At 47.1% G+C, this 25,724-nt stretch overlaps 1 protein-coding gene across 10 annotated transcripts in view; it reads left to right on the top strand.

Moving 5' to 3' along the window:
* Window positions 1-25,724, top strand: part of NHSL2 (NHS like 2) — an 88,345-nt gene that overhangs the window by 30,129 nt on the left and 32,492 nt on the right. The window contains exon 1 of one of the 10 annotated variants that reach the window (XM_082716151.1): window positions 3,345-3,450. The exons of 8 other annotated variants lie outside the window; for them this stretch is intronic. Coding sequence is in view for 1 of the 2 variants with exons in the window: in XM_082716146.1 (XP_082572272.1) it covers window positions 3,376-3,403 (28 nt within the window). In the remaining variant the exon portion in view is untranslated. Of the gene's footprint in view, window positions 1-3,344; window positions 3,451-25,724 lie in introns of those variants that run through there. One more of the 10 variants, XM_082716146.1, reaches the window with a different exon arrangement.

The raw sequence follows: 25,724 nt of genomic DNA, 5'->3' as shown, positions 1-25,724 counted from the left end.
CCACACTACTTGTCCCCAACCCACATCAACAGGGCTTTCATTTCTCCATCCTAGCAGGCCCACCCTCCAGAAGCTATTATCTGCTTGACAATCGGGTGAGACCTCCTGTCTTTTTTTCCTCTCTCAATTAAACTCTAAGGACTGAGGTTCCCATCTGCCTTGGAGCAAACAAATCTTTTGTTCTGTTTCCCAGAAGCTGGAGCTCTTTCTCCCCCCCCCTCTTTCTCCCACCTCTATAGTTCTTTTTCTCAAAACACTTGACCCTCTTAGTGATTTTTAACTGCAGATGGCAAATTCAATGGGTTTCCCAAACCTAGATCTAGCCGTCTCTCCGAAGCCTGCTGCTTTCACCCTGCCTCCACCCATCCCTGAACTAGGAAAGAAAAAAAAAAAAGAAAGAAAGAAAAAGAAAAAAACACACACACGTTTTCTTAAGTTCTTATTTTTCTCTTTGTCAGCTGTCTTACCTTAACAGGAAGATAGCCAAGTCACTGGGGAGAAATGGCAGTGCACAGTCCTACTGGGGCTTCTCTCCCCACGGTGGATAATGACATCTATCCCGGAGCATCATGCATCATGCCCTCTTCCTCCCCTATGTGAAGACAGGGGTAGGGGTAGCAGGAGACGCCAACATCTCCGCTGAAAGCCAAGCCAGGAGCCGACAGGAGCGGAATGGCTTTCCAGTCGCACCTTTCTGTGGAATCTGAAGATGACAGGAAGGAGAAGGTGTAGATGAAAGAGTGCAGGAAAGGTGGGGGAGGTCAGGAAGCGGAAGGCGAGAGGAGTGTTTGTGAGCAGAAATAAAACTGTGAAGAGAATAAGAGAAACTCTGAGGTTTTGTTGAAAACCATTCATAGTTTTATACTATCATATAAACTGTTAGAATAAACTATTCCAATATGTAAAATAGAAACCTAAGGAAGGGGGTGCCCAATTGGGTCAGTTGGTGGAGCCAGCGAGTCGATCTCCGGGTGCAGAGGTTACTTAAAAATAAAATCCTTAGAAACATAAAATAGGGGCACCTGGGTGGCTCAGTCGATTAAGCATCTGCCTTCGGCTCAGGTCACAATCCCAGGGTCCTGGGATCAAGCCCTGAGTTGGGCTTGAGACTGCTTCTTCCTCTTCCCCTCCCTCTGCTTGTGCTCTTTCTTGTTCTCTCTCTCCCCGTCAAACAAGTAAAATCTTTAAAATAAATGAATAACTAAGTAAATAAATAAAATATAGGTAAAGTTTTATTTTGTAAAAAAAATATCACATTTGTTGTTAAAACCTCAAATAATACTGGAGGATTTCAAGTGAAAAGTACAAGTTAGCGTCCTTTCCTCTCCCTCTCAAAGCCCTCCTTATCTCCTCCCAACCCCCACCCTGGGAAGCCATCTATGGTAACAGTTACTTGTGTGTCTGCAGACTTCAGTGCATGTATAAACATGTGTGCTTTCTTTTTTATTTATAGTTTAAATTTCAAGTAGGCTCCGTGCCCAACATGGGGCTTGAACTCACCATCCTGAGATCAAGAGTCGTATGCTTTGCTGACTGAGCCAGCCAGGCACCCCTTGTATGCTTTCTATATGCACAAATGAGATCATACTGTACATGCCGGCCATTCCTTGTTCTTGTTTTTTTTTTTTTTTTCTTACACTTAACAATAACACTCTGAAGTTTTCCCAGTTCTGCTCATAGAGATCTACTTCATTCTTCATAATGGCTGCATGGCATCCCATTGGATGAATACCCTGTGGTGTGTGAAACCCATCCCCTGTTGATGGACATTAAAGTGAAATTGAAAGTCCAGCACAATACTATCCAATAGAAATGGAATGTGGACCACAAATGTGAGCCACTTATGAAATTTAGAATTTTCTAGTAATAGCCGCATTCCCCCCCCAACTGATTCAAAATGCCACCTTTATTCTACATTACACATGTGTAATACACCTATATTATACATTTAGAAATGCCCATATATTGGACACCTGGGTGACTCCGTCCATTAAGTGTCTGCCTTTAGCTCAGGTCATGATCCCAGGGTCCTGGGATCCAGTCCCGCACTGGGCTCCCTGCTCAGCAAGAAGCCCGCTTCTCCCTCTGCCTGCAGCTCCTCCTGCTTATGCTCTCTCTCTCTCTCTGACAAATAAATAAATACAATCTTAAAAAAAAAGAAATGCCCCTATATACATGAATTTGTTTTGGACGATTTTATTTCATTTACTGATTTGCCAGTTTTGACACTAGTATCCCACACTTCCAGCAATAACATGTAAAAAGTAAAAAGAGAGTGATGAAAGTATTTTTAATGACACATTACATCTCACCCAATATATCAAAAATATTTTAACATGAAATCACTATTAAAAATTATCAATGAGGCATTTTTACATTTTTTTGTTTCATATTGTCTTTTTTTCCCCCGAAGATTTTATTTATTTATTTGAGAGAGAAAGAGAGAGCCGGAGCAGAGGGGAGAGGGAGAAGCACACTCCCTTCTCTCCTGGGATCATGACCTGAGCTAAAGGCAGACTGAGCCACCCAGACGTCCCTAAGTCTTTATTTATTTTTATTTATTTGATTTTTAAGTGGGCTGCACGCCCAGTATGGAGCCGAGTGCAGGGCTTGTGCTCGTGACCCTGAGATTGAGATCTGAGCTGATACCAAGAGTCAGATGCTCAACCGACTAAGCCCCCCAGGCACCTCTCATATTAAGTCTCTAAAATCCGGCGTTTGTTTTATACTTACAGTGCATTTCACTTCAGACTAGCCAATTTCAAGTGCTTAAGAGCCACGTGTGGCTGGTGGCTACTGTACTGGACAGCAGAGATCTGGTAGGCAGAGGTCCAAAGCGTCCCCACGTTTGCGGTGGGTGGGAATGGATTAGAAGGGCAAAGGCTGAGAACGGAAACCTCAACTTCACCACTCAGGGCAGCTCATGGGGCCTCTTGGGGCTGTGGTGTGTGGACCCCCATAAAGTCACCACATGCTGGCCTGGTCCACAAGAGAACAGCTGAGGTGAGCAGGAAAGGGCCTACTCCTGCAGCCATTGTGGGCTCTAGCTCTGTGGGCCACTGAGATAAGGAGAGGGCCCTGAGTGCTCAGGGGGTGATTTTCTGGAGCCTGTCCAAGGTTACCCTCCTTTTTGTGGCCTCCAGAGATGTCTCTGTTCACAGTTTTTCTTCGTACTTCTCACTGTACTCAAGTCCCAATGCCCCATTTCCTTTTTTTCAAAAACAGAGCCGTGTGGCAATGGCTATCTGAGGAAAGCCTGGTGCTGGGGTCGGGGAGGGTGTGGTGGGAGGAACCCACATCGTGGCTTACTCAACCGTGAGGTCTCAACCCGTGACCCCACAGCTGCCGCGGTCTCTGGCGACAGTGGTGGCAGCCATGGCAGTACAGCCCAGAGCGGGGAATGGTGAGCATGGGCATGATCTCGGAGCACGAGGGGATCCGTGGCGGGCTGTGAGTGAACCTGGGGTTGACACCCAGCTGGGTGCTGGCAGTGTGGGAGGAGGCAGGTGGCTGGAGAGAGCTAAGGACCAGTTTGGACCTGGCCTGAACATTTGCACTCCGCAGCGGGCCTGAGGGCTCGCTCGCCCCTGCCTTGGCGAGAAGCTGAGGAATGTGATTATCCCCTGAAGGGCAGCATGCTGTCCCTGGGCAAAGGTGGTGGCCACATGCCCACTGCCTGACCGATTTCCAAACCTGCCCTACCCCAGCCTATCTCTTGTCCACTGGCTGGCTGCCAGAACCGAACCCATGGCAGTGGGCTGGGCCAAGGGCTCGCTCAGAGTGGACCCAGGTGTGGAAGAAAGGAATCTCTTCCTATGGCAGCTTGGGAGGGAGCCCCTCTTTACCAGCCCGGTTTCTCTTTGAGAAACCCCCCGGTTTCTCTTTGGCGGTATCGGTGGAGGGGGGCGTGCACCAACATTCCTCTTTCATTCCTACTCCTGCCTCCTCCAGCCTTGTGGCCTAGAAACTCTTCACAGTATCAGACTCCTGAGACACACAGGAGAACCCGGCTGCTTTCTGGCTGGGTGCAGGAGCTGGAGCCTCCCAGTGAGTCGAGCCTGGGCCAGGGGAAAAGGACAAGGAAGACAGAGCTGCTTCACAGCAAATGAAAATCCCATATGCAGGTCGGGGACTCACCCTAGCTTCCACTGTTCTATCCCCCTCCCCCAGCTGGCCAAAGGGTGGGACCTCTGCTGACTAGGACTCTTCCCCGAATGCTGGTAGCTCAGCACCCTATACAGTTCCCTTAGAGGGATGGATGGATGGATGGATGGGTGGATGGGTGGATGGACGGATGGACAGATAAGGCAGATAGGTGGATGGGTAGATGACTGGATTAACATGTTCTAAATACCGTCTTTGCTGTACCATGTACCCCCAGTGCTCTAAAACTCAAATTTGTCACATCATCACATCACATCTAGTCTAGGCACCTAATCATTAACCAAGAAAAGGTGAGGAGTATAACCGGTCAGAAGGTTCCTGAGCATAGGCTGGGGGAATGGTCTCACAGCATTGCCTCTCCTCATGTTACCACTATTAGGACCTTCTGGGCTGACTCAACCTACCTTGAGAATTGAGAGCATGGGGGTTGGTTTCAAGTCTCGGCCCTGCTATTGCCTATCCACTTGGTTCACCTCTCCGAGATTTAGTACTTTGTACTGTAAAACGCAGCTAAAAATACCATCTGGGATTGTGGGAAGGAATAAATGGGAGAAAAAAAAAACCATATCAGCACACTAGTAATAGAATTTCCATCCTGTGAAGGGAAGTGAGAAATGGGGTTGGGGAAAGAATAGGATAATTTGGAATAGAAGTGATAGAGATCTTTGAGTTTTAGTTTAAATACCTTTATGTAGGGACGCCTGGGTGGCTCAGTTGGTTGAGCAGCTGCCTTCCGCTCAGGTCATGATCCCAGCGTCCTGGGATCGAGTTCCACATCGGGCTCCTTGCTCCACAGGGAGCCTGCCTCTCCCTCTGACTCTGCCTGCCACTCTGCCTGTGCTCGCTCTCTCTCTCTGACAAATAAATAAATAAAATCTTAAAAAAAAAACAAACCCCAAAAAACCTTTATGTATTTTAACTTTTTGCAATATGCATATTTTTTCATTACTCATTTACACTTAAAACAATATGTTTTGTTGCCAAAATTTAAAACCTGATGTATAGTCTTATCATTGTCATGTTTTATCAATTGCTTATTTTCTGACCTGTACTGGAAACTTGTGCTCACATTGAAGTTTAGTTTAAATGCCAAAAAATAAAGTATCAGGTTGAACACTCTGAAATTGCCCTGAAACACTTGAATATCAGCAGTTTTGTATGGTTCAACCTAATACGTAAAGTGCTTTATAAAGTGTGAAACACTGTAATAAGGAACCTTCTCTTAGTCTTCGTTATTCATAAAAGATGTGATTTGAAAGTTAGAATATTATTTTAGCAAGAAGTGACTAATCCCTTTCGTCAGAATACAGGTCAAACTAATGGAGGCAGCCACTGCTCCACAAATCACAGATACGGGCATTTCCTGGAGCAGTTTGGCCTGGGAAATGGGAACCGGGTATTTTTAGGAGGCTAGACTGGCTCTTGGAAAGCAAAGGAGGGGAGGAGCAGGAAGACTCGTGGAAGCTCCTCCCCAGAAATGATTTACCCACAAGAGCATGGTGAGAACTGGTACCTTCTCCTAACCTGGGTGGGAGTGCCCACTGCCTCACTCAAGTTCTAAGGCAGAGATGGCCTAGGATGAGCCTTCCTTCCCACCAATAATAGAGCCAGGGATTGGGAGGAAACTAAAAGCAGCTGCCCATCGGCCTTCGTCTCCCCAGTGGCAGCTGTAAGCCCAGCTCCTCTTGATCCAGCAAAGATCCAGGCCTGCCAAAGCTCCAATTTGTAGCTGATAGCCACAGTGGCCATGGTGGGGGGTTGCGGGGTGAGGACATCTCCCACTGTCTTGTATATCTGGTGGTCAATCCCAGCCCTAGCTGTACAAGTCACTGAGATTTCAGGCCAGTGACTGACACTTGACTCTTGACTCTTGTCTCTTGTGAGGAGTTAAGAGAAATGCCCATTGATGGACCGAAAGACTACTAAAGCACCAAGCAAACATTTATAGAATACCTGTCCAGTATTTCCTGGCAAGGGCATGATGGTCTTTTTGCACGGGATTTCTTTGCATTTTGTGCAATTGTCCTTTGTACAAGAGCATCTCACACGTTGAAGGACATTCAGCAGCAAGATAAGGGTAGGGTGCACCCTGTAAGCTTGAGAGCTGAGTCTGTGCCCCTGCCAGGGCTCTGGAACTATGGGTTGGCTTGATGGCTGGGAGCTACCCCATGAGCCTGGTGCCTGGGTGATCCTGGCTGGGCCAGTGGACTCAGGTGATATTGCTTGGACAGGGCCTGGGACCCGAGGAAAGAAAAACCAGGGTAGGGTCCCCTGAGTGGCTCAGTTAAGCGTCTGCCTTCAGCTTGGGTCATGATCCTGGTGTCCTGGGATCGAGCCCTGTGTCGGGTTCTCTGCTCAGCAGGGAGTCTCTTCTCCCTCTGCCCCTTACCTCACTCATGCTCTCTCTCTCTCTCAAATAAATAAATAAAATCTTTAAAAGAAAGAAAAGCCAGGGAAAACATCCCCCAAGAGCCACCCAGCTGGGGTTTCTGCTCCTGGTGGGCAGGGGCAGGACCCCAAGTCCTGGCCAGCCTCGGCCAGAGGGTCCACCCAGAGAGTGGGGCCAACTCAGCAGCCCAGTGCCTGAGTGTCAGTTTCCCGGTGTCCACCCGGATGCCTGATGTGTTCAGGGAAGTGCAGGTCTCCCAACTTGAGCTGCAGCGGAGGCTCCCCATAGCACAAAGGGATTTGACTAGGATTCTGTGTACTTGGATGAGGGAAAAAAAAAGACAACCGTATCTTCACAAGGCTCTATTTGCACCTTTGCTTCCATTATGAAGTCAGGCAGCACCCTCACAGTAGTATCAGCAGTACCTGTGACTCTGTTTCCAGTAGGAGCCACAGAGATATTGATATTTACCATTACCATTGGTTACCAATGCTGCAGACATCTTGAAGTACTGTTACACTCGTGTCTGCTTCAAAATATGGCACTTCCTGGACCCACCACTAGACCGTGTTCCTTTATGTGCTAATAATGAAACATGTATTCCAGTGTTATAAATTTTTAAAACATTATTTTATTGTTACATTAGTCACCATAAAATACATCATTAGTTTTTGATGCAGTGTTCCAAGATTCATTGTAAAACATAGATATTTTTAAAAAGATTTTATTTATTTATTTGAGAGTGAGAGAGAGCATGATTGGTGGGGGGACACAGGGAGACCGAGGAGAAGACTCCCCACTGAGCAGAGAGCCCAATGTGGGGCTCGATCCCAGGACCCTGAGATCATAACCCAAGCTGAAGGCAGATGCTTAACCAACTGAGACACCCAGGGGCCCCAATTTTAAAACATATAAACATATAAAATATCTTTAAGTATCATTGACTTCCTTTGTAATCCTATGTATCTTATTTTATGCTCTCCATGAAGGGATCCATAAGTCTCCTCAGACTCGCAAAGGAGTCTAGGCTATAAATACGTCACAAATTCAGGCCGATCAGGGTTAACAGGGAAAGCCTGGAATGCAAGGAGAGGCACCATGGATGTGCGCTCTTAGGCACCAAGGTGTTGCTAGAGTTGTGTGGTTTTTTTTTTTTTAAGATTTTGTTTATTTACTTGAGAGGGGGGGAGAGCACAAGCATAGCACATGAGTGGAGGGGAGAGGCAGAGAAAGTGACAGACTCCCCGCTGAGCAGGGAGCCCAACCCAGGGCTCCATCCCAGGACCCTGGGATTATGACCGGAGCCAAAGGCAGATGCTTACACAGTGGAGACACCCAGGCGCCCCCATGTTAAAGGTTTTTAAGCAGGAAGCTGTCCAAATGATGCTGAGGTTTCCAGCCTGGGATTCTAGAGAGGGCGGCAGCGTTAATAGAGAAATCAAGAGGAAGGGTTGATTAGGGTAGGGGGAGAGGGTTCTGCTTTAAACATATTAAAATGAGGACTGAAGAAATGGACATCCAGGTGAAACTGGCTCTGGGAAATGCAAGAGGGCAGACTGGGAGAGTTGCCATAGCAACAGAAAAGATGTGGGGCTTATCCTTTGGAGTAATTGCAGTCATTGGTCATCGAGGGAGAAAGGGCAGCGAGAGAAAAGAAGCCAAGGCAAGGGGCAGTCCTAGGCTGACTTCCCCAGGAAGCAGAATCTGAGACAGAGCTTTGCACGTAGGTTTGTTGGGGACAGCTCCTGTGAGGGAGCAAGGGAAGCAGGGCTGGTCAACAGCAGGAGTTGAACTGAAATCCACTGGCCCTGGACACCTTGGCTGATCCCATGGGGAGCTTGGAGTTGGGCTGGTCCTTCAGATGGCTCCAACTGAGTCTGTGCAGCTGGGCCTTTCTCTTCCCAACACTCTTCCCCTCCTCAATCTATTGGCGAGTCTGTGGATGCAGGCTGCCCTCCAGGCTAGGGGTGTTACCTTGGAGGGGACCCAACTGTGGGCCATCAGCCAACACCTCTGGCAGCTGGGGGAACGAGTGCCTTGGTCCCGATAGGGGTGTTGGACAACTCAAGGTCTCCCATCCCGCCCATGCAGAAAGTACAACTGGCTCCCTCCTCTCCCCCACCACCACCACTGTGCAGGCCTCCGCTGGTTACGGGGTTCCAGGGACAGGGAGCCAGGACCTAAAAGGAATTTGAGTCCTCCATATTTTCCCATGTGGGTCTCAGCTGGGCAGGTGCGGGGGAGGGAGAGGTTGGAGGGAGATGAACCACTGCGGTCCTCTGCAATGTTTTTAAGAGATCACCACACTAAGCAAACCAAACACTACAGAAACGTTTTCTGTGGTCTCTGAGTCTCTCCCTTCTTCCCAGGGTGACCCACATCTCAAAGAGGTGGATGTCACTACAACGGAGGTGGGAGCCCTGCTCACAGGGCCTGCGGGCTCCTCAGGAAATGATAGTGCGAGGGCTGCCTTTGAAAGGAGGTTGGGGCTTCCTTTTGAAAGAGGGCAATCTGAAAACTTGACTTTTGATTTTGACTTTCATGTCCTTACACCAAAAAAGCAAACGAAAGAGGCTCCTGCACTGACCAGGCTTAAACTTTGAAACTGAGAGAAGCTGTAGGAAACTTGAACCTAGGAAAAGTCCTTCCTTTCTTCTTCCCTTCTTTCCACAAAAATATAACAGGTTCTGAGTGTGTAAAATGATCAGCCAAAAAGGCCAAGTGTGGCATGAAGGCCAGCTGTTGCGGTTTTCTGTTCCAAATTGTTTGTTTATTTATTTATTTATTTATTTATTTGACAGAGAGAGCGATCACAAGTAGGCAGAGAGGCAGTCAGAGAAAGAGGAGGAAATAGGCTCCCTGCTGAGCAGAGAGCCCAATGTGGGCCTCCATCCCAGGACCCTGGGACCATGACCTGAGCTGAAGGCAGAGGCTTTAACCCACTGAGCCACCCAGGCCCCCTCCAAATTGTTTTTAAAAATAATTTAGGTTAGTTGTCAATTCAATTCACTTGCTAAAAAAGAACAAAAAACCTTAAGATCTGACCAAAACAGATATGTTGGCTAATACTGAGGAGTGCTGCCCCCTTGTGGGGTGGGCATGGGGCTCCCCAGTTCCCCTTGGGCCCCAATTCCCCCTGCTTCTCTCCTTAGCCGGGCTCTGTCAGGTCAGCATTTGTGTTCACAAGGGCTAGACTCTGCAAAGCTGCATGCTGGGGCTGTGACGGTGGCCGTTGTTATGGCTCTACCTACAAGGCTATCTCCTCTGCCCTCCGCGCCCACCACCTAGTGGGGGACTTGGACCTGCCAACCGAGACCTTGCAGACCCATGTGTACCGAGGGACAGAAGAGACAAGAGTCCCATTGGGCCTTGGCGGAAGGAGCCCCAGACGTGGTCGAGACAAGCTGGGAAACGTACCAAGATTTTAGAAGGGCAGATGGGCTTCCACTGGGTGAAGGAGGGCAGGGGTGCGGGGGAAGAGGCACGTCCTCACAAAGGAACAGTAGGGGCCAAAGAATGGCGCTAGCAAAGGCGATGAGGGGCATGTTCCAGCTAACACTGAGGAGTGCTGCCCCCTGGCGGACAGGGGTGGAGGGCAGCTTGAGGAGGACTCTGGCGGGGCGGAGAAACTGGCCCCTTCCCCTAGAGGTTCTGAGGCAGTGGCATGAGCTGATCTGACCTGCGTGACTAGACGATGACTCTGGTGGCCGCGTGGAGAGCAAGATCTGAGGCAGCGACGGCAGGCAGGAGGTTTTCGCAGCTGTTTAGGTGAGAGGTCACGGCGCTTTGATTTGGGGAGCTGCCAGCATGTGGGGGGAAGGGACGGATTCAAGAGGGATTTAAGAGGTCAGATTGATGGGTGGGACGGGGGTGTGTGAACACAGCCCAGGTGGTCAACATCACAGGCAGTGAAGGAGAGTAATCAGGACCTAACCCTGGCCCCAGCCCAAACCATAAACCCTCCAACAGCTTTCTGTTGTACTGACGATCAGATTCCTGGAAGTGACCTGCAAGAGCCTGAAGTCATCTGGCTCCTGCCCTCCTTTCTGACATTTTTCTTACTACACTCCCTCTCCCTCCTTAGGGTCATTCTTTCCCACTGCAGGGCCTTAGCACTTGCTGCTTCCAGGCCAGGCATGCTCTCCCACCATGCTTTGCGTTGTTCCAGTCTCCTCTGCTTCAATATGAAGTCCATGAAGGCAGGGGCTGTGTCTGTCCCGGTCACCATGGTATCGCTCAATGTGCGCCCAGTGCAAAGAAAGGACCCAATAAGTATTTGTTGAATGAACGAACTAATTATTTTGGCACCTATCGTGCATCAGGTTATTTGCAAATATTAATTCATTGATCCTTCAATACATCCCAGTGATTTCGATGTGATTATAAGCCCTATTTTGTAGATGAGGAAAATGAGGCACAGAGAGATAAAGTGACTTGCCGGAGGTCACGAGGCTTAGGAAGAGAGGGTTGAGATTTGACTTCCGATTTATGCTGGCTCCCCTACAAACACATTGGTCCAAAGTGTGCATTCAAATAGGATTTTTTCTTTTTTTGGAGAGAGAGAGAGAGAAGGAGCATACATGCATGTGGGCAGAGGACAGGGACAGACAGAGAGAGACTCTCAAGCAGGCCCTTTCCACCCTGACCCAGGGCTTGATCTCAAGACCCTGAGATCATGACCTGAGTTGAGATCAAGAGTTGGATGCTTAACTGACTAAGCCACCCAGGCGCCCCCTCAAACAGGATCTTAATCAAGAAGGTCTAAAGTGTGGGGCGCCTGGGTGGCTCAGTGACTTAAAGCTTCTGCCTTCTGCTCAGGTCATGATCCCAGGGTCCTGCTCAGCAGGGAGCCTGCTTCCTTTTCTCTCTCTCTGCCTACTTGTGATCTCTGTCTGTCAAATGAATAAATAAAATATTTTTTTTTTAAAAAGAAGGTCTAGAGGGGCGCCTGGGTGGCTCAGTGGGTTAAAGCCTCTGCCTTCGGCTCAGGTCATGGTCCCAGGGTCCTGGGATCGAGCCCCACATCGGGCTCTCTGCTCAGCGGGAAGCCTGCTTTCTCCTCTCTCTGCCTGCCTCTCTGCCTCCTTGGGATCTCTGTCTGTCAAATAAATAAATAAAATATTAAAAAAAAAAAAAAAGAAGGTCTAGAGTACTATCCTTTCACAGACACTTTCACATGGTTGACTTGGGCTTCCCCAGGAAGGAATCGAAAGCATTCTGGTAGCTTCTCAGCTGGGGTCAGCTACGCAGCTCATCCCACGTTTTCATTCTTATTTCTTAAAAACCCCACAGATTTAGAGAAGTGCCTCAGAAAGTGAAGCAGAGTTTACCTCAGTGAGAAAGTCATCCCACCCCAGTGGGAGCTATAGCCGAAACCCGCAGGACTGAGCATCCCCAGGAGGATGCTGGGAACAGAGAGGAAAAATGCCTCCCTCTGGCCCCACTCTTTTTTCTCTTGCTGTGCAGAGTATGGCCTGAGAAGCAGCAGCAACAGCAGCACCTGGAAGGCAGTTAGGAACACAGAATCACAGCACCCACCCTCTCCCCACCCACTGATTCAAACCTGCATTTTAACAAGATCTACAGGGGGTTCCGATGCACAAAGTCTGAGAAGCGCTGGCCTAGAGGGCAGCCTCTGAGCCTCACATGGCTCTCACCAGACTGGAGCTCCCTGGGGGTACTCGCAGTGGAGACTCAGTCAGTAATCACTGAATGACTACATCTGTGAAGGAGTCTAGTTACATACAGCCAGCTTAGGCACAAATAGAATCATTTACTAGGGGCACCTGCGTGGCTCAGTCAGTTAAGTGTCTGCCTTCGGCTCAGGTCATGATCTCAGGGTCCCAGGATCGAGCTCCACATCGGGCTCCCTGCTCAGTGGGGAGTCTGTTTCTCCCTCTAACCCCTCCCCCTCACTCCTGCTCTCTCTCTCTCTCTGTGTCTCTCTCAAATAAATAAATAAAATCCTTTAAAAGGGAGACAAAAGGAATCATTTACTAGGCACGTTGGGCAGCCCTGCCCCCTCCTGTCACCCACTCCTGCCAGCCACCCAATGCAGAGGTCCAGCCCTGGGACTCCCTCCTGGCCTGTGGTCCCATGAGGGAGGCCCAGCGACAGGGAGTTTATCCAGATAGGCCTTAAAATTTGGATAGGATGTTGAACAGGCTTGTCCTTTGTTGTTCCCTCAATCTTCTCCCCACCCCCGCCAGGAGGGACTTCTGAGGTGCCTATGCTCTGTTTTTTTGCTCACCTCCCTGAGGGCCTGGCTTACCTCAGCACACATAGGCCTCCCCAGCCCCCGTGTCACTTCTCAAATGGCCCCCTGGAAGTTGAAGTCCCTTCCAAGGTGGAGAAGGTGCTGCCAGGTCCTGGCTACCAAGCCCTCCCTGAGTATGGAACCAAAATAAACCCCTGTTGGTATGGAAACGGGTCGAATTATTTTAAGAAAAAAATTGCTCCTTCATTAAGTCTCGTTGTTATGGCAACCGGGATTAGGAAAGTAACTTGGCCAAGGAGGTTATGTGCAATGTTTTGGGACTGAGAGCTTTCGGAATAGTGGAAAACAATTTGGGAGCTCATTCCCGCCCCCTGCCCACCCCCGGCCACCACTCCCCTTGGCTCTGCCCGGATAAGACTCAGCCCGTTCCTCCTGGTGGGTTTGTGCTGCGTGGCTGGGGACCACTGGTGGTGGAGCTGCCTGTGGTGATCCAGACCAAAGTCATAACTGGTATGTGGGAAAGGAAGCGAGCCGGGAAGAGGACGTCCTGACCAGAGATCCAGCCCTGTCTGAGTGTGCACTCGGGCCTCCCACTTAGCTGCAGGAGGAGTGCCCCAACTTCCTTGCCCTAGGGGGGAGGTGGGAGAGTTGAAGACAATTCCAGTAGCTACTCCTGACTGGGTCTTCACTGTGTTCCAATTAGGGCGCCAAGTTCTCGACACGCTCACATTCAGACCTCAAAACGACCTGGCCAGGTGCTATTACCATTTTATAAATAGGGAGACTGAGTCTTAGGTCAGTGGCGTGACTTGCCCAAGGTAACACGGTAAGTAGAGACCTGGGATTGGAATCATAGACTCTACTTGTGTTCTCTGCCGAAAAGTCAAGGGACTATTAAGGTGAAACATGGACCCAAGCCATTATCTTCTGCTCTCCTTCAGGCATTCATTTATAATTCATGTCGCCAAAAGTCCTTTACTGAGTACCTACTCTGTGCAGGGTCATGAGGAGAGTATAGACATATTACACTTCCTTTTTGCTTTTTTTTTCCTCCTTTTTTTTTTTTTGAGTGCAAGGACCATATGCTGTTTTAATCTGATTGTCTGGTGGCAATATAAATCATTGATTTCATAAACATTTTTTCTAGTTTTATTGAGAAATAATTGACATACATCACCATGTAAGTTTAAGCCGTACGTATGGCGTGCCTATATGGATTGATTTACATATATTATGTCGTGATCACTACAGTAAGTTCAGCGACATCCGTTTTCTCATACCCGTAACAAGGAAAAGAAAGAAGAAAAGAAGAAGGGGGACACACTTCTTCCTTGTTATGAGCGCTCTTGAGATTTACTCTTAGCGGCCTTCCTCCGGCCACGCTCCCCGCGTGCTGCGTTCCGTCCCTCGTGCTTCTTTGTCTTGTACCTGGAAGTCTGTGCCTTTTCACCACCTCCCTCCAACTTCCCCCCTCTCTCCCCGCCTCTGGTCACCACCAGTCTGATCTCTGCTTCTGCGAGTTTGGTTTTGTTTTTGTTGTGAGATGCCACATAGGAGTGAAATCAGATGGTCTGCGCCTCTCTCGTCTTTCTCGGTCTGACTTCTGTCACGGAGCATAAGGCCCTCGAGCTCCATCCACGTTGTCGCAAAATGGCAGGATTTCCTCGTTTGTTTTTACTGCCGGTCACGGTCTGTCGTCTGTCGTGGATGCATCTCCCAGCTTCTTGGCCCACCCACCCACTGATGGACCCCGAGGGTGTTCCCATGTCTTGGCTATCGCGGATAACGCTGCTATGAACATGGGGGTGCAGATCTTTTTGAGTTAGTGTTTTTGTTTCCTTTGGATATATTCCCAGAAGTGGAATTCATGGATCATATGGTAGTTATTTTTTTAATTTTTTGAGGCTCTTCCACAATGGCTTTTTGCCTTCAAGGAGCCCAAGGAAGAATGGGAGAGAAGCCTTGCAATAAGGTGGGTATGGACGCAGGCAAGGCTCCTGACAGCAGGGGAGGCATAAGTGCCCCTAGACAGAAGGAGTAATGAATCCACCACTCCTCAGGGGAACCCTGATCTCCTTTCCAGATTCCCTCTTTCTCTCAGATATTCTGAAGGGCTCCTCAAACTCAGGAAACGCTGGCCTTTGGAGGGGGCAGCAGAGAGGTTGGAGGGTTTAAAACGACAGAGGGGAGGGGCCTGGGGGACTCCATCATTAAGCGTCTGCCTTCAGCTCAGGTCATGATCTCAGGGTGCTGAGATGGAGTCCCACATCGGGCTCCCTGCTCAGCTGGAAGCCTGCTTCTCCCTCTGCCTGCTATTCCCCCTGCTTGTGCTCCCTCGCTTTCTCTGACAAAGAAATAAATAAAATCTTTAAAACAAAAGCAAAAACAAAAACAGAGGGGAAGGGCAGAAGTGGTGGATATTTCCAAGAGTTAGGAAGGGAGAGCAGTCAGGGGCCCAGCCTCCATCTAGTTCTTCCTTCCTACCCTCGCAATCTGGGAAATGCGTCGTGAACCCCGGAAGCTGCAGTTTAGAAGGCTGTTGTGAGTGCCTTGGTCCTACTGGAAAAAGTAGGCTATAATCCGCTATGTCCGGCCCATTGTGTGCCGAGCTTTTCTTAATGCATAGCAAAATCTGTTGCTTTTGAAATTGCCAGTTAGTATTAAATAAATAGCACTGGAGCCCTTTGCCCTCTTTTTAATCTAGACTCCAAGAGGCTATTGTTGTGAGATTATTGCCACCCTGTTGGGTGCTAGTTTGGTTTGTGTCATGCAGAGAGCACCAGAAGCTGAGGCCTCTTGCTGAATAACAAGGGCCTAATAAGGAGCCCCTCACCCACCTGGAGACAGAGCAACCCAGGACCCAGCAGGGTGCACCCTGGCCCCAGCATGCTCCTGTCAGTTCTCATTACAGAACACAAATAGGGAGATGCCTGGGTGGTTCAGTCGGTGAAATGTCGGCCTTTGGCTCAGGTCATGATGCCACAGTCCTAGGATCGAGTCCCATATCGGGCTCTCTGCTCAGCGGGCACCCTGCTTCTCCCTCTGCCTGCTGCTCCCCCTGCTTGTGCTCTCTCTCTTTGACAAATAAATAAATAAAATCTTTTAAATTTTTTTTAAAAAGAGCACAAATAGGGTCCTGTCCATCCACACTCAGGAGACCCAGTGAGGAAGTGCCCCCCCCCCTTCACCACACCAGATGCAGTGTTGAGGAAGGGAGTAAAATTTGCTGTCAATTGAACATCTCCACCCCTGTGTAATCTACACTGTAAGGTAGATGCTATTTTTTTCCATCTTATGGAAGATTAAAAAAAAAAAAAAAAGACTGAGGCTCCCAGAAGGGTAGTGACATGCCCATCCATGGTCCCACAGCTGGGAAGTGACAGAGCTGAGATTAAGAACCACAGAAGTTCTCAACCTTCACACCTTCCTGGGTGGGAGGAACCATCCAGAGAACTGCAGTGTGACTCTGTTGACTGCCTACACACTCCAAGCACTGTTTATAGTCAGCCTACTGCTTGCAGTCCCACTGCCCCCTGAAATCACCAGGCATACAAGATTAAGAAATCCTATTGATGTTTTCCTCAGGCTAGACTAAGAAATTAACTGTTCAATCTAAATTTCAGTGGAGGGCTATTGTTTACTAGCTGCGTGGCCTGGACAATTTACGGAGCCTCTCGTCTCCTTTTTCTTTTTTTTTTTAAGACATTTTTTTTAAATTGGGGCACCTGGGTGGCTCACTTGGTTAAGCGACGGCCTTTGGCCCAGGTCATGATCTTGGAGTCCCTGGGGATCGAGTCCCACATCTGGCTCCCAGCTCTGTGGGGAGTTTGCTTTTCCCTCTGACCTTCACCCCTCTCATGCTCTTTCTCACCATCTCTCTCTCACATAAATAAAGTCTTTTTTTAAAAAGCCCTTTTTTTTTTTTTTAATTTGAGAGAGGGCCACCTGGGTGGCTCAGTCGTTAAGCGTCTGCCTTCAGCTCAGGTCATGATCCTGGGGTCCTGGTTTGAGCCCGTTTAGGGCTCCCTGCTGGCAGGAAGCCTGCTTCTCCCTCTCCCATTTCCCCAGCTTGTGTTCCATCTCTCGCGGTCTCTCTCTCTCTCTCTGTCAAATAAATAAATAAATATTCTAAGTATATAAATAAAATTTGAGAGAGAGAGATAGCAAGAGAGAGCACGAACCGGGAGGAGAGGGAGAAGCAAGATCCCCGCGAGCAGGGAGTTCAACATGGGGCTCGATCCCAGGACCCCGGGTTGATGACCTGAAGCAATGCAGGCACGTAACTGACTGAGCCACCCAGGCACCCCTCTCAGTCTCTTTTTTAAGATGAACGTTTGTTCTAGGAATTAGAGATTATGTATATACAGGGCTTACCTAAATGCCTGACATATAATAGGGAATCAGTACAGGGTTTTTAAGAGGGAGCCAGAGGCCAGATCTTGGTAAGGACTTTGCAGTTTAGTCTGGTATGATGATAAGCAATAGGGGGGATATGCTGGGGAGCAATTTTTTTTTAAGATTTTTATTTATTTATTTATTTGATAGACAGAGATTACAAGTAGGCAGAGAGGCAGGCAGAGAGAGAGGAAGGGAAGCAGGCTCCCTGCTGAGCAGAGAGCCCAATGTGGGGCTTGATCCCAGGACCCTGAGATCATGGCCTGAGCCGAAGGCAGAGGCTTTAACCCACTGAGCCACCCAGGCGCCCCTGGGAAGCAATATTTTAAAAAAATATTCTTTTTGTCAAATAACAGCTTTATAGAGATAGAATTTACGTGCTGTACACTTCAGCCATATAAAAGCTTACAATTCAGTTATTCTTGGTATATTCCCAGGTATGTGCAACCATCACCACTATCTAATTCCAGAACATGTATACATTATCCTCTCAACCCCCAGCCACTGGTAACTACTCATCTACTTCCCATCTCTATGGATTTGCCTACTCTGGACATGTCATATCAAAGGAATCCTGTAATGTGTACGCTTTTCTGACTGGCTTCTTTCCCTTAGCATAATGGGTTCAACGTTCGTCCATGTTCCAAGATGTAACAGAGCTTCATTCTTCTTATTGTCTGGTGATGTTTTATTGTGTGTGTACACCACCTTCTGTTGATGTGTTCGTTCATCCATTAATGGACATGTAGGGTCGTCTCCCTATTGGGACTGTCATGCATAATACTGCTATAAGCATTCATATACAAGCTCCTGTGTGGACAAAGGTTTTCCATTTTCTTGGGTATAGACACCACAAGTGGGATTGCCGAGTCACTGTAGTCACTCTCCGTTGAGTCATTCGAGGAACTGCAGCCTGCTTTCCACGGTGGCCGCACCGTTTTACATTCCCTCCAGCAGTGTATGAGGGTTGCAATTACTTCACATCCTCACCGACACATGTCATTATGTGATTCTAGCCTTCCTAGTTGGGTGTAACGTGGGATCTCCTTGTGGTTTCGGTTTGCATTCCCCTGGTGCCTAGCGATGGCGAGCATCTTTTTATGTGTTTATTGATTATTTGCATATGTTCTTTGGAGTCATGTCTATTTAGATCTTTTGCCTGTTTCTTTTAATTGGGTCGTCTTTTTCTTTTTTAAAAAAAAATTTTAATTTATTTGAGAGAAAGAGCATGAGCAGGAGGAGGGGCAGCGGGAGAAGCAGACTTCGCACTGAGTGTGGAGCCTGAGTCGGAGTTCGATCTCATGACCCTGAGATCAGGACCTGAGCTGAAACCAAGAGTTGGACACTTAACCAACAGAGCCACCCAGGAGCCCCTTTTCTTACATTTCTTTCATGCAGATCCCATTTCCTGTTATTCCCCTGGTCTGAACCTGGTTGGGCAACTCAGACATCTGGAAAGACAGGCTCGGGGTCAAGTCAGGAGGTGATCTGGATGGCCTGGGATGGCTGGGGAGAAGCCCCTGTCACACTTACTCAGCATGAGACCTGAGAAAAATGTTTCTTTCAGGGCCTCAGGTTCTACATATCTATTATCTGAGGGGATTGGACTAAGGTCTTTGCCCACAGATTTCTGAGCCTTCACTTCCCCATTCTTAGACAATAACTTAACATGACTGGCAGAAACTATTTATTGTGGGAGTGAGAGAGAGAGAGTTGAAGCAAACCACAAAGCGATACTACAAGATGACCCCATATTTGTTTGACACAGGAGAATTTCTGGAAAGATATATCCAAGGTAGCAGCCATGCTTATCTCTGATATATCAGATTATATGTTGCTTTCCTCTTTCCGTTTGTATGTTCTGATTTTTCACTGTAATAAACTTATTTTGCTTTGTAACAAGAACAAAAAAGCCTACGAGAAAGAAATTAAAGTTGACTTTCTTTAAAAAGATTTTATTTCTTTATTTGTCGGAGAGAGAGGAAAAGAGAGCTCATGCACATGAGCGGGGGTGGGGGGAGGAGCAGGGAGCCCGATGAGGGGCTTGATCCCAGGACCCCGGGATCATGACCTGAGCCAAAGGCAGATGCTTAACAGACTGAGCCACCCAGCTGCCCCGACTTTTGTTTTTGTTTTTGTTTTTCCGAAGAGAGAGTTTGCCTGGAAGCCATGAGCAAGGAAGGGGAGCAGGAAAGGTAGCAGCCCGCCACATCTCTGTCAGAGCCAATGGGAAGATGCATTACTGCACCTTCCGCACCACAGAGCGCCCTCCCTGCCAAGGGAGGTTGGGTGTCCGGGAAAGCAGACTCTGGGATGGAGATGAGTACGCAGGGAGGTAAGGAGGGAGTCTCTGGGGATCACTAGCTGTGGCAAGTGGGTAAAGAAGCAGGATCTTGCAGGAGGGATGCAGAACCTTGAACTGAGGTCCTGACCAAGGCTTCAGTCAGTCTGAGTGGGGCTCTGGGACAGTCCCTCTCAGTCATTCTTAGCTGGGGTGAAGGAGCCACCCCAGGAAGGAGGTGTGACATGGGGCAAGGCATCCCCAAGGAGGTCTCAGAGTACATAGCTGCCTAAGGCCACGGCGCCAACCCTTAGCAGAGTAAGTCATTTTCTCTGTGGTAGGATCTGGGTGGCCCCTTGCAGCACCCACTAGAAGGGAACCGCCTGGAAGAGTTGACCTCCAACGAAGGACAAGGTTATAGGCAGATATTAGGGGGATTTTTCAAAGAGGAAAACGTTTCTCACTCAGAGGCCCAGCTCCCTCCGTCATTTGGAGCTCCGAGCTCTGGTCCTGATCTGTCTCCTTCGGCAGTGACCTTTGAGGCCCATAGATGGGCCGGCCTCTGGTTTAGATGTTTCCTAGGATCCAAAACATTGCTCCGGGCTTTGTCTACTAGGATCCTTTCATTGCTCTGGAATGCTGAGAGGGTGGGCATATTATCGGCCTCGATTTATCGATAAGGAAACCCAGATTCAGAGAGAAGATAGAGCTGGGTCGAGATGAGGCAGTCTCAGAGCCTGCTCTGTCCAAACCTAGGTCCCCTTTCCCTGGTAACACAGCTCCCTGAACTTCCAAGTGGTTTATTCCATGGTCAAATAGACCAATCTCTTGTTCCTCGTTAACGCTGGACCAGGTGGTTCCCCACGCCCACCCATCAGTCTTCAGAGGACCCACTCGCACTGCTGCAAACTGCTGAGTGGAATTGGGCTTCCTAGGTTCCACACAAAGGGCCCTTACTCTCCTGGAAAGCTGCTCTCTTTGGAGAGGAGCATAACTTTCTTGCACCGGGGACAGGCCTGAGGCTCCCCAGTCTGGGGGACCTGGGGAGGCAGGGGGCCACCTGGCCGAGCTGATCAAATTAACCTGTGAGATCCGTGGGCTGCAGGCACCAGGCACAAGAATTCAGCAGCGGGCTGCACAGACTGACTTATTTATCAATACTTTGAATGGCTGATGTTGCATTTAGCTAATCATGTCTGACATTGGCAGGAATGGGCTTTTTTTTTTAGGCAACCCTTTTGGGACGTGATACTCCTTGGTGGCTGCCCAACCGGTGCAGAGGGAAGGGCGAGGGAAGGAGAAGAGGAGCCCCATGGCTAGTGATGGTGCCCTTCCTGACCCCTCCAAGGACTGGTTTGGGGGTGGGGTCCAGGGATTTCTAACCTGTGGGCTGCTGCTGGCAGGCGGTGCCATGCTGGGTAGCCATTCTCAGACGTGATTCTCAGAACCCTCAGCAGCTTGGGAATTTGTGAGAAATGCCAGCTCTGGGACTCTATCCCAGATCTACTCGATTAGAAAGAAACTCCAGGAGCAGGGCCCAGCAGTCTGTGTTGTAATAAGCCCTCCAGGGAATTCTGAGGCTCACCGAAGTTTCAGACCCACTGTGGAGGAGTCATGAGCACAGACTCCTGGCACCAGCCTCCTGGGTTACTGACTGCATGACTTTTGACAAAGCCATCTAACCTCTCCGTGTCTCAGTTGCTCACTCTTATGTTAGATGAGGGAAATGATAGGACCTGCCTTATTGGGTTGTTGTGAGGATTAAATTTGCAAAATGCCTAGAGCAATGCCCAGGACAACTGTTATTATTGGAAATAATGGAGCCTAAGGACTTCTGTCTGCTCCCTTAGTGTGACAGTAATTCTAAGTAAAATACTAGATCGTAAAATTCCTGTGATTTTATAAGTAAAAAAAAAAAAAAGTACAAAACTGTATCTTTCCTGAAATTGTTCTTATCTAAAAATATGTGTGTATAAGGACAAGGTAAAATCATAGGTGATTTCTTTCTCTAATCACCGAATTTTGAAATGTGGCTGACTAGGATATACCTTTGGAATCAAAACATTCGATACATTCATATTAAACACCCACATTAAAAACCATTCATTTGGGATGCCTGGATAGCTCAGTCAGTTAGGCGGCTTCCTTCGGCTCAGGTCATGATCCCGGGGCCCTGGGATTGAATCTCACATAGGGCTCCCTGCTCAGCGGGGAGCCTGCTTCTCCCTCTCCCTCTGTCCCTCCCCCTGCTTGTGCTTGCTCTCTCTCTCTCACTCTCTCAAATAAATAAAATCTTTTTTAATAAAACCCACAAAACTTAAAAACCATGCAATTGAAAAACACTCCTAGAGGACGCAAGATACAGGACAGCCATACCTGGGTCCCCATCTCTACCCAGGGACAAGAGGGCAGTTCTGGGCTCATCAGGTCAAGTCCGTGCAAAGCACAAGGTCCCTCAGGGTTAGAAGGGAAGAGATGGGAGCCAAAGTCTGGTCCAACTGAGGAACCTCAATAACAATACCAAGGATTAGGGTGCCTGGTTGGCTCAGCTGGCTAAGCATCTGACTTCTGCTCGGGTCGTGATCTCGGGGTCCCTCATTCCTTTTTATGGCTGGATAACCTTCCATGGTATGGCTACACCATATAATGGCATCTTGTCTATTTCTCCATTCACTAGTTGAGGCACATTTAGGTCGCTTCCACTTTTTGGCTATTCTAAACAATGCAGCTGTGACCATTTGGGCACACATTTTTGCATTGATGTGTGTTTTCATTTCTCTTGGGTATATGCCTAGGAGTGGAAGTGCTGGGTCTTGGGACAATTCCATATTCAAATACATCGGGGAATTGACATTTTCCAAAGCAACCACACCATGTCACATCCCCACCAGCAATGTGAGAGAGTACCAGTGTCTCCACGTCCTCATCAACATCAGTCTGACTCTTTGATTCTAGCCATCACAGCGGGCGTGAAGTGGGATTACGTTGTGCTTCTTGTTTGCATTTTCTGAATGACTGCCAATGTTGATCATCTTTTTATTTGTTTGTGGGCCATTTGTAAATCTTCTTCGGAAAAACCTCCTTTGCCCATTTTTTAATTGGGCTCTTTGTCTTTTTATTATTGCTTTGTAAGCTGTGTTTATATGCTCTAGATACAAGTCTCTCTGTCATTCTGTAGGTTGTCCTTTCGCGTTTTTTGTGGTGTTGTTTGTAACACAATTTTGTTAAATTTTGATGAGTTCCAATTTATCTATTATTTTCTTTTGTTGCTTGTGCTATTAGTGTCATATCGATGAAATCATTGCCTAATTTGGGGTCTCAAAGATTTACATGTATATTTCCTTCTAAGTTTTATAATTTTAGCTGTCATGTATAAGTCTTTGATCCATTTTGAGTTTAATTTTGTATGAGTGTGAATAAATTTCAACTTCATTCTTTTGTGTGGGGAAATCCAGTTGTCCTAGCACTACTTGTTGAAAAGACAGTTCTTTCTTCTTTGAATGGACTTGATACCCTTGTCAAAAACCAATTGGCAATAGATGTGTAAGTTTATTTCTGGACTCTCAATTGTGTTTCATTGATCTATATGTCCATCCTTATGCTATTAACACACCAGTTGGATTACTGTAGTTTGTATAACTTTATTTATTTATTTATTTATTTTGAAAGATTTTATTTATTTATTTGACAGAGAGAGAGGGAGATCACAAGTAGGCAGAAAGGCAGGCAGAGAGAGAGGGAAGCAGGCTCACTGCTGAGCAGAGAGCCCTAAGTGGGGGCTTGATCCCAGGACCCTGGGATCATGACCTGAGCCAAAGGCAAAGGCTTTAACCTACTGAGTCACCCAGGCACCCCAAGTTCCATCTGTATAACATTTTGAAATCAGGAAGTGTGGGAGTCCTCCAACTTTGTTCTTTTTCAAGATTATTTTGGCCATCCTGGACCCCTTGGATTTCGTATAAATTTTGGTATCAGCTTGTCGATTTCTACAAAGCATCTAGCTGGACTTCTGATAGGGATTTTATTGACTCTGTGGATCATTTGGGGGAGTATTGCCATCTTAACAATATTAAGTATTTCCACCCATGAAAATGAGATATCTTTACACTTGTTTCAGTCTTCCTTAATCTCTTTCAACATGTTTTGTAAGTTTTCAGTGTACGGGTCTTGTACCACTTTTGTTTAATTTATTCTAAGTGTTTTATTCTTTTGATGATATCTTAAATAATTTTCCTAATTTATTTCAGATTGTTTATTGCAAATGTATAGCAATAAAATTTTTTATATTGGCTGTGTGGCACAGTCGCTTTTCAGTGTCTGACTCTTGGCTTTAGCTCAGGCTGTGATCTAAGTACGGTGAGATCAAGCCCTGCATGGGGATCCATGCTCAGCATGGAGTCTGCTTGTGACTCTCTCCTTCTCCCTCTGCCCCAGCCCCCTGTGCTCGCTCTCTCTCTCTCAAATAAATAAATAAAATCATAAAAAATTTATATTGACTTCATATCCTGTAACCTTGTTGAACACAGTTATTAACTCTGTCTTCTAGCAGATTCTTTAGGATTTCTATATGTAAGATCATGTCATCTGTGCAGATAATTTATTTCTTTCTTTGCAATCTTCCCAATGCCTTCTAATTCTTTTTCTTATCAAGTTGCTCTAGCTATAACCTCCAGTACCATATTGAGTAGAGGTGGTGAGAGTGGACACCCTTGTCTTATTCCTGATTTTGGAGGGGAAGAGCTTCTAAGGTTTCACCATTATGATGCTATTGTGGGTTTTTCATAGATGCTTTTTGTCAGTTTGAGGAAGTTCCTTTCTATTACTAATGTGTTGAGTGTTTTGGGTTTTTTTTTTTTTTTCATTTTTATCATAAAAGGGTGTTGGATTTTGTCAAATCCCTTTTCTCTGTCTATTGAGGTAATTATGTTTCTGTTTTTTATTGTACTGATATGCTGTATTTTATCAATTGATTTTCAGATGTTACAAGTTTGCTTTCCTGGGATAAATCATATTGGCCATGGTTTATGATCTTCTTTATCTATTGCTAGATTTGGTTTGCTAGTGTTTTGTTGAAGAATTTTGTGGTCATATTTATAAGAGATATTGGTCTGTAGTTTTCATTTCCTGTGATGTTTTTGTCCAGTTTGGGTATCAGGGGAACATTGACCTCATCATGAGTTGAGAAGTGTTAGACTATGAATGAGTTTGTGAAGAATTGATGTTAATTCTTCTTTCAGTGTTTGGTAGAATTCACAAAAGAAGTCATATGTATCTGAACTTTTCTTTGAAGGTAGCTTTTTTTTTTTTAGATTTTATTTATTTATTGAGAGAGAGAGTGAGCAGTCACAAGACAGTCACAAGTAGACTCCACGCTGAGTATGGAGCCCTACAGGGGCCACGATCTCACGACCCTGGGATCACGATCCGAGCTGAAATCAAGAGTCAGAGGCTTAACCGACTGAACTACCCAGGTACCCTTCTTTGTGGGTAGTTTTTTTTTTTTCTAAGATTTTGTTTATTTGAGAGAGAGATCATGAGCAGGGGGGAAGGGCAGAGGGAGAAGCAGACTCCTTACTGAGCAGGGACCCTGGGATCATGACCTGAGCTGAAGGCAGCTACTTAACTGACTGAGCCACTCAAGGAACATTTTGTGGGTAGTTTTGATTACTAATTCAAGCTCTTTACTTATTATAGATTTATTTGGAATTTCTATTTATTCTTCAGGCATTTTCTTTTTTTTTTTTTAATAAAGATTTATTTATTTATTTGATAGAGAGAGAAAGATCACAAGTAGGCAGAAGGCAGGCAGAGAGAGGGGGAAGCAGGCTCCCCGCTGAGCAGAGAGCCCGATGTGGGGCTCGATCCCAGGACCCTGAGATCACGACCTGAGCTGAAGGCAGAGGCTTAACCCACTGAGCCACCCAGGCGTCCCTCTTCAGGCATTTTCAATAGTTGTCGTCTTTCTAGAAATGTATGCATTTCATCTAAGTTACATAATTTGTCGTACAGTTGTTCATAGTTATTCTTTAAAATCCTTTAGATTTCCAGTTTGACTGTAATGTCCCCTCTGTCATTTCCGATTTTAGTAGCTGAGGTCTTCTTTCCTTTATTCTTAGTCAATCTGGCTACCCAAAGATCTTTTGTATCTTCATTTGGTTCTCAGTCTCCTTCTGCCTTGACCAACTGAAGAACATACTCATATTTTATAGTAAATTTAAGTCTTCTTCACATTCCAGTATATGGAGCTCTCAGCCTGCCCCCTGTCCCCAAAGCATACT

Source organism: Mustela nivalis (assembly GCF_964662115.1).
Source record: "Mustela nivalis genome assembly, chromosome: X".
Taxonomy (NCBI): domain Eukaryota; kingdom Metazoa; phylum Chordata; class Mammalia; order Carnivora; family Mustelidae; genus Mustela; species Mustela nivalis.
The sequence above is the reverse complement of the archived record's forward strand: the minus strand, read 5'-3'. Positions and strand labels throughout refer to the sequence as shown.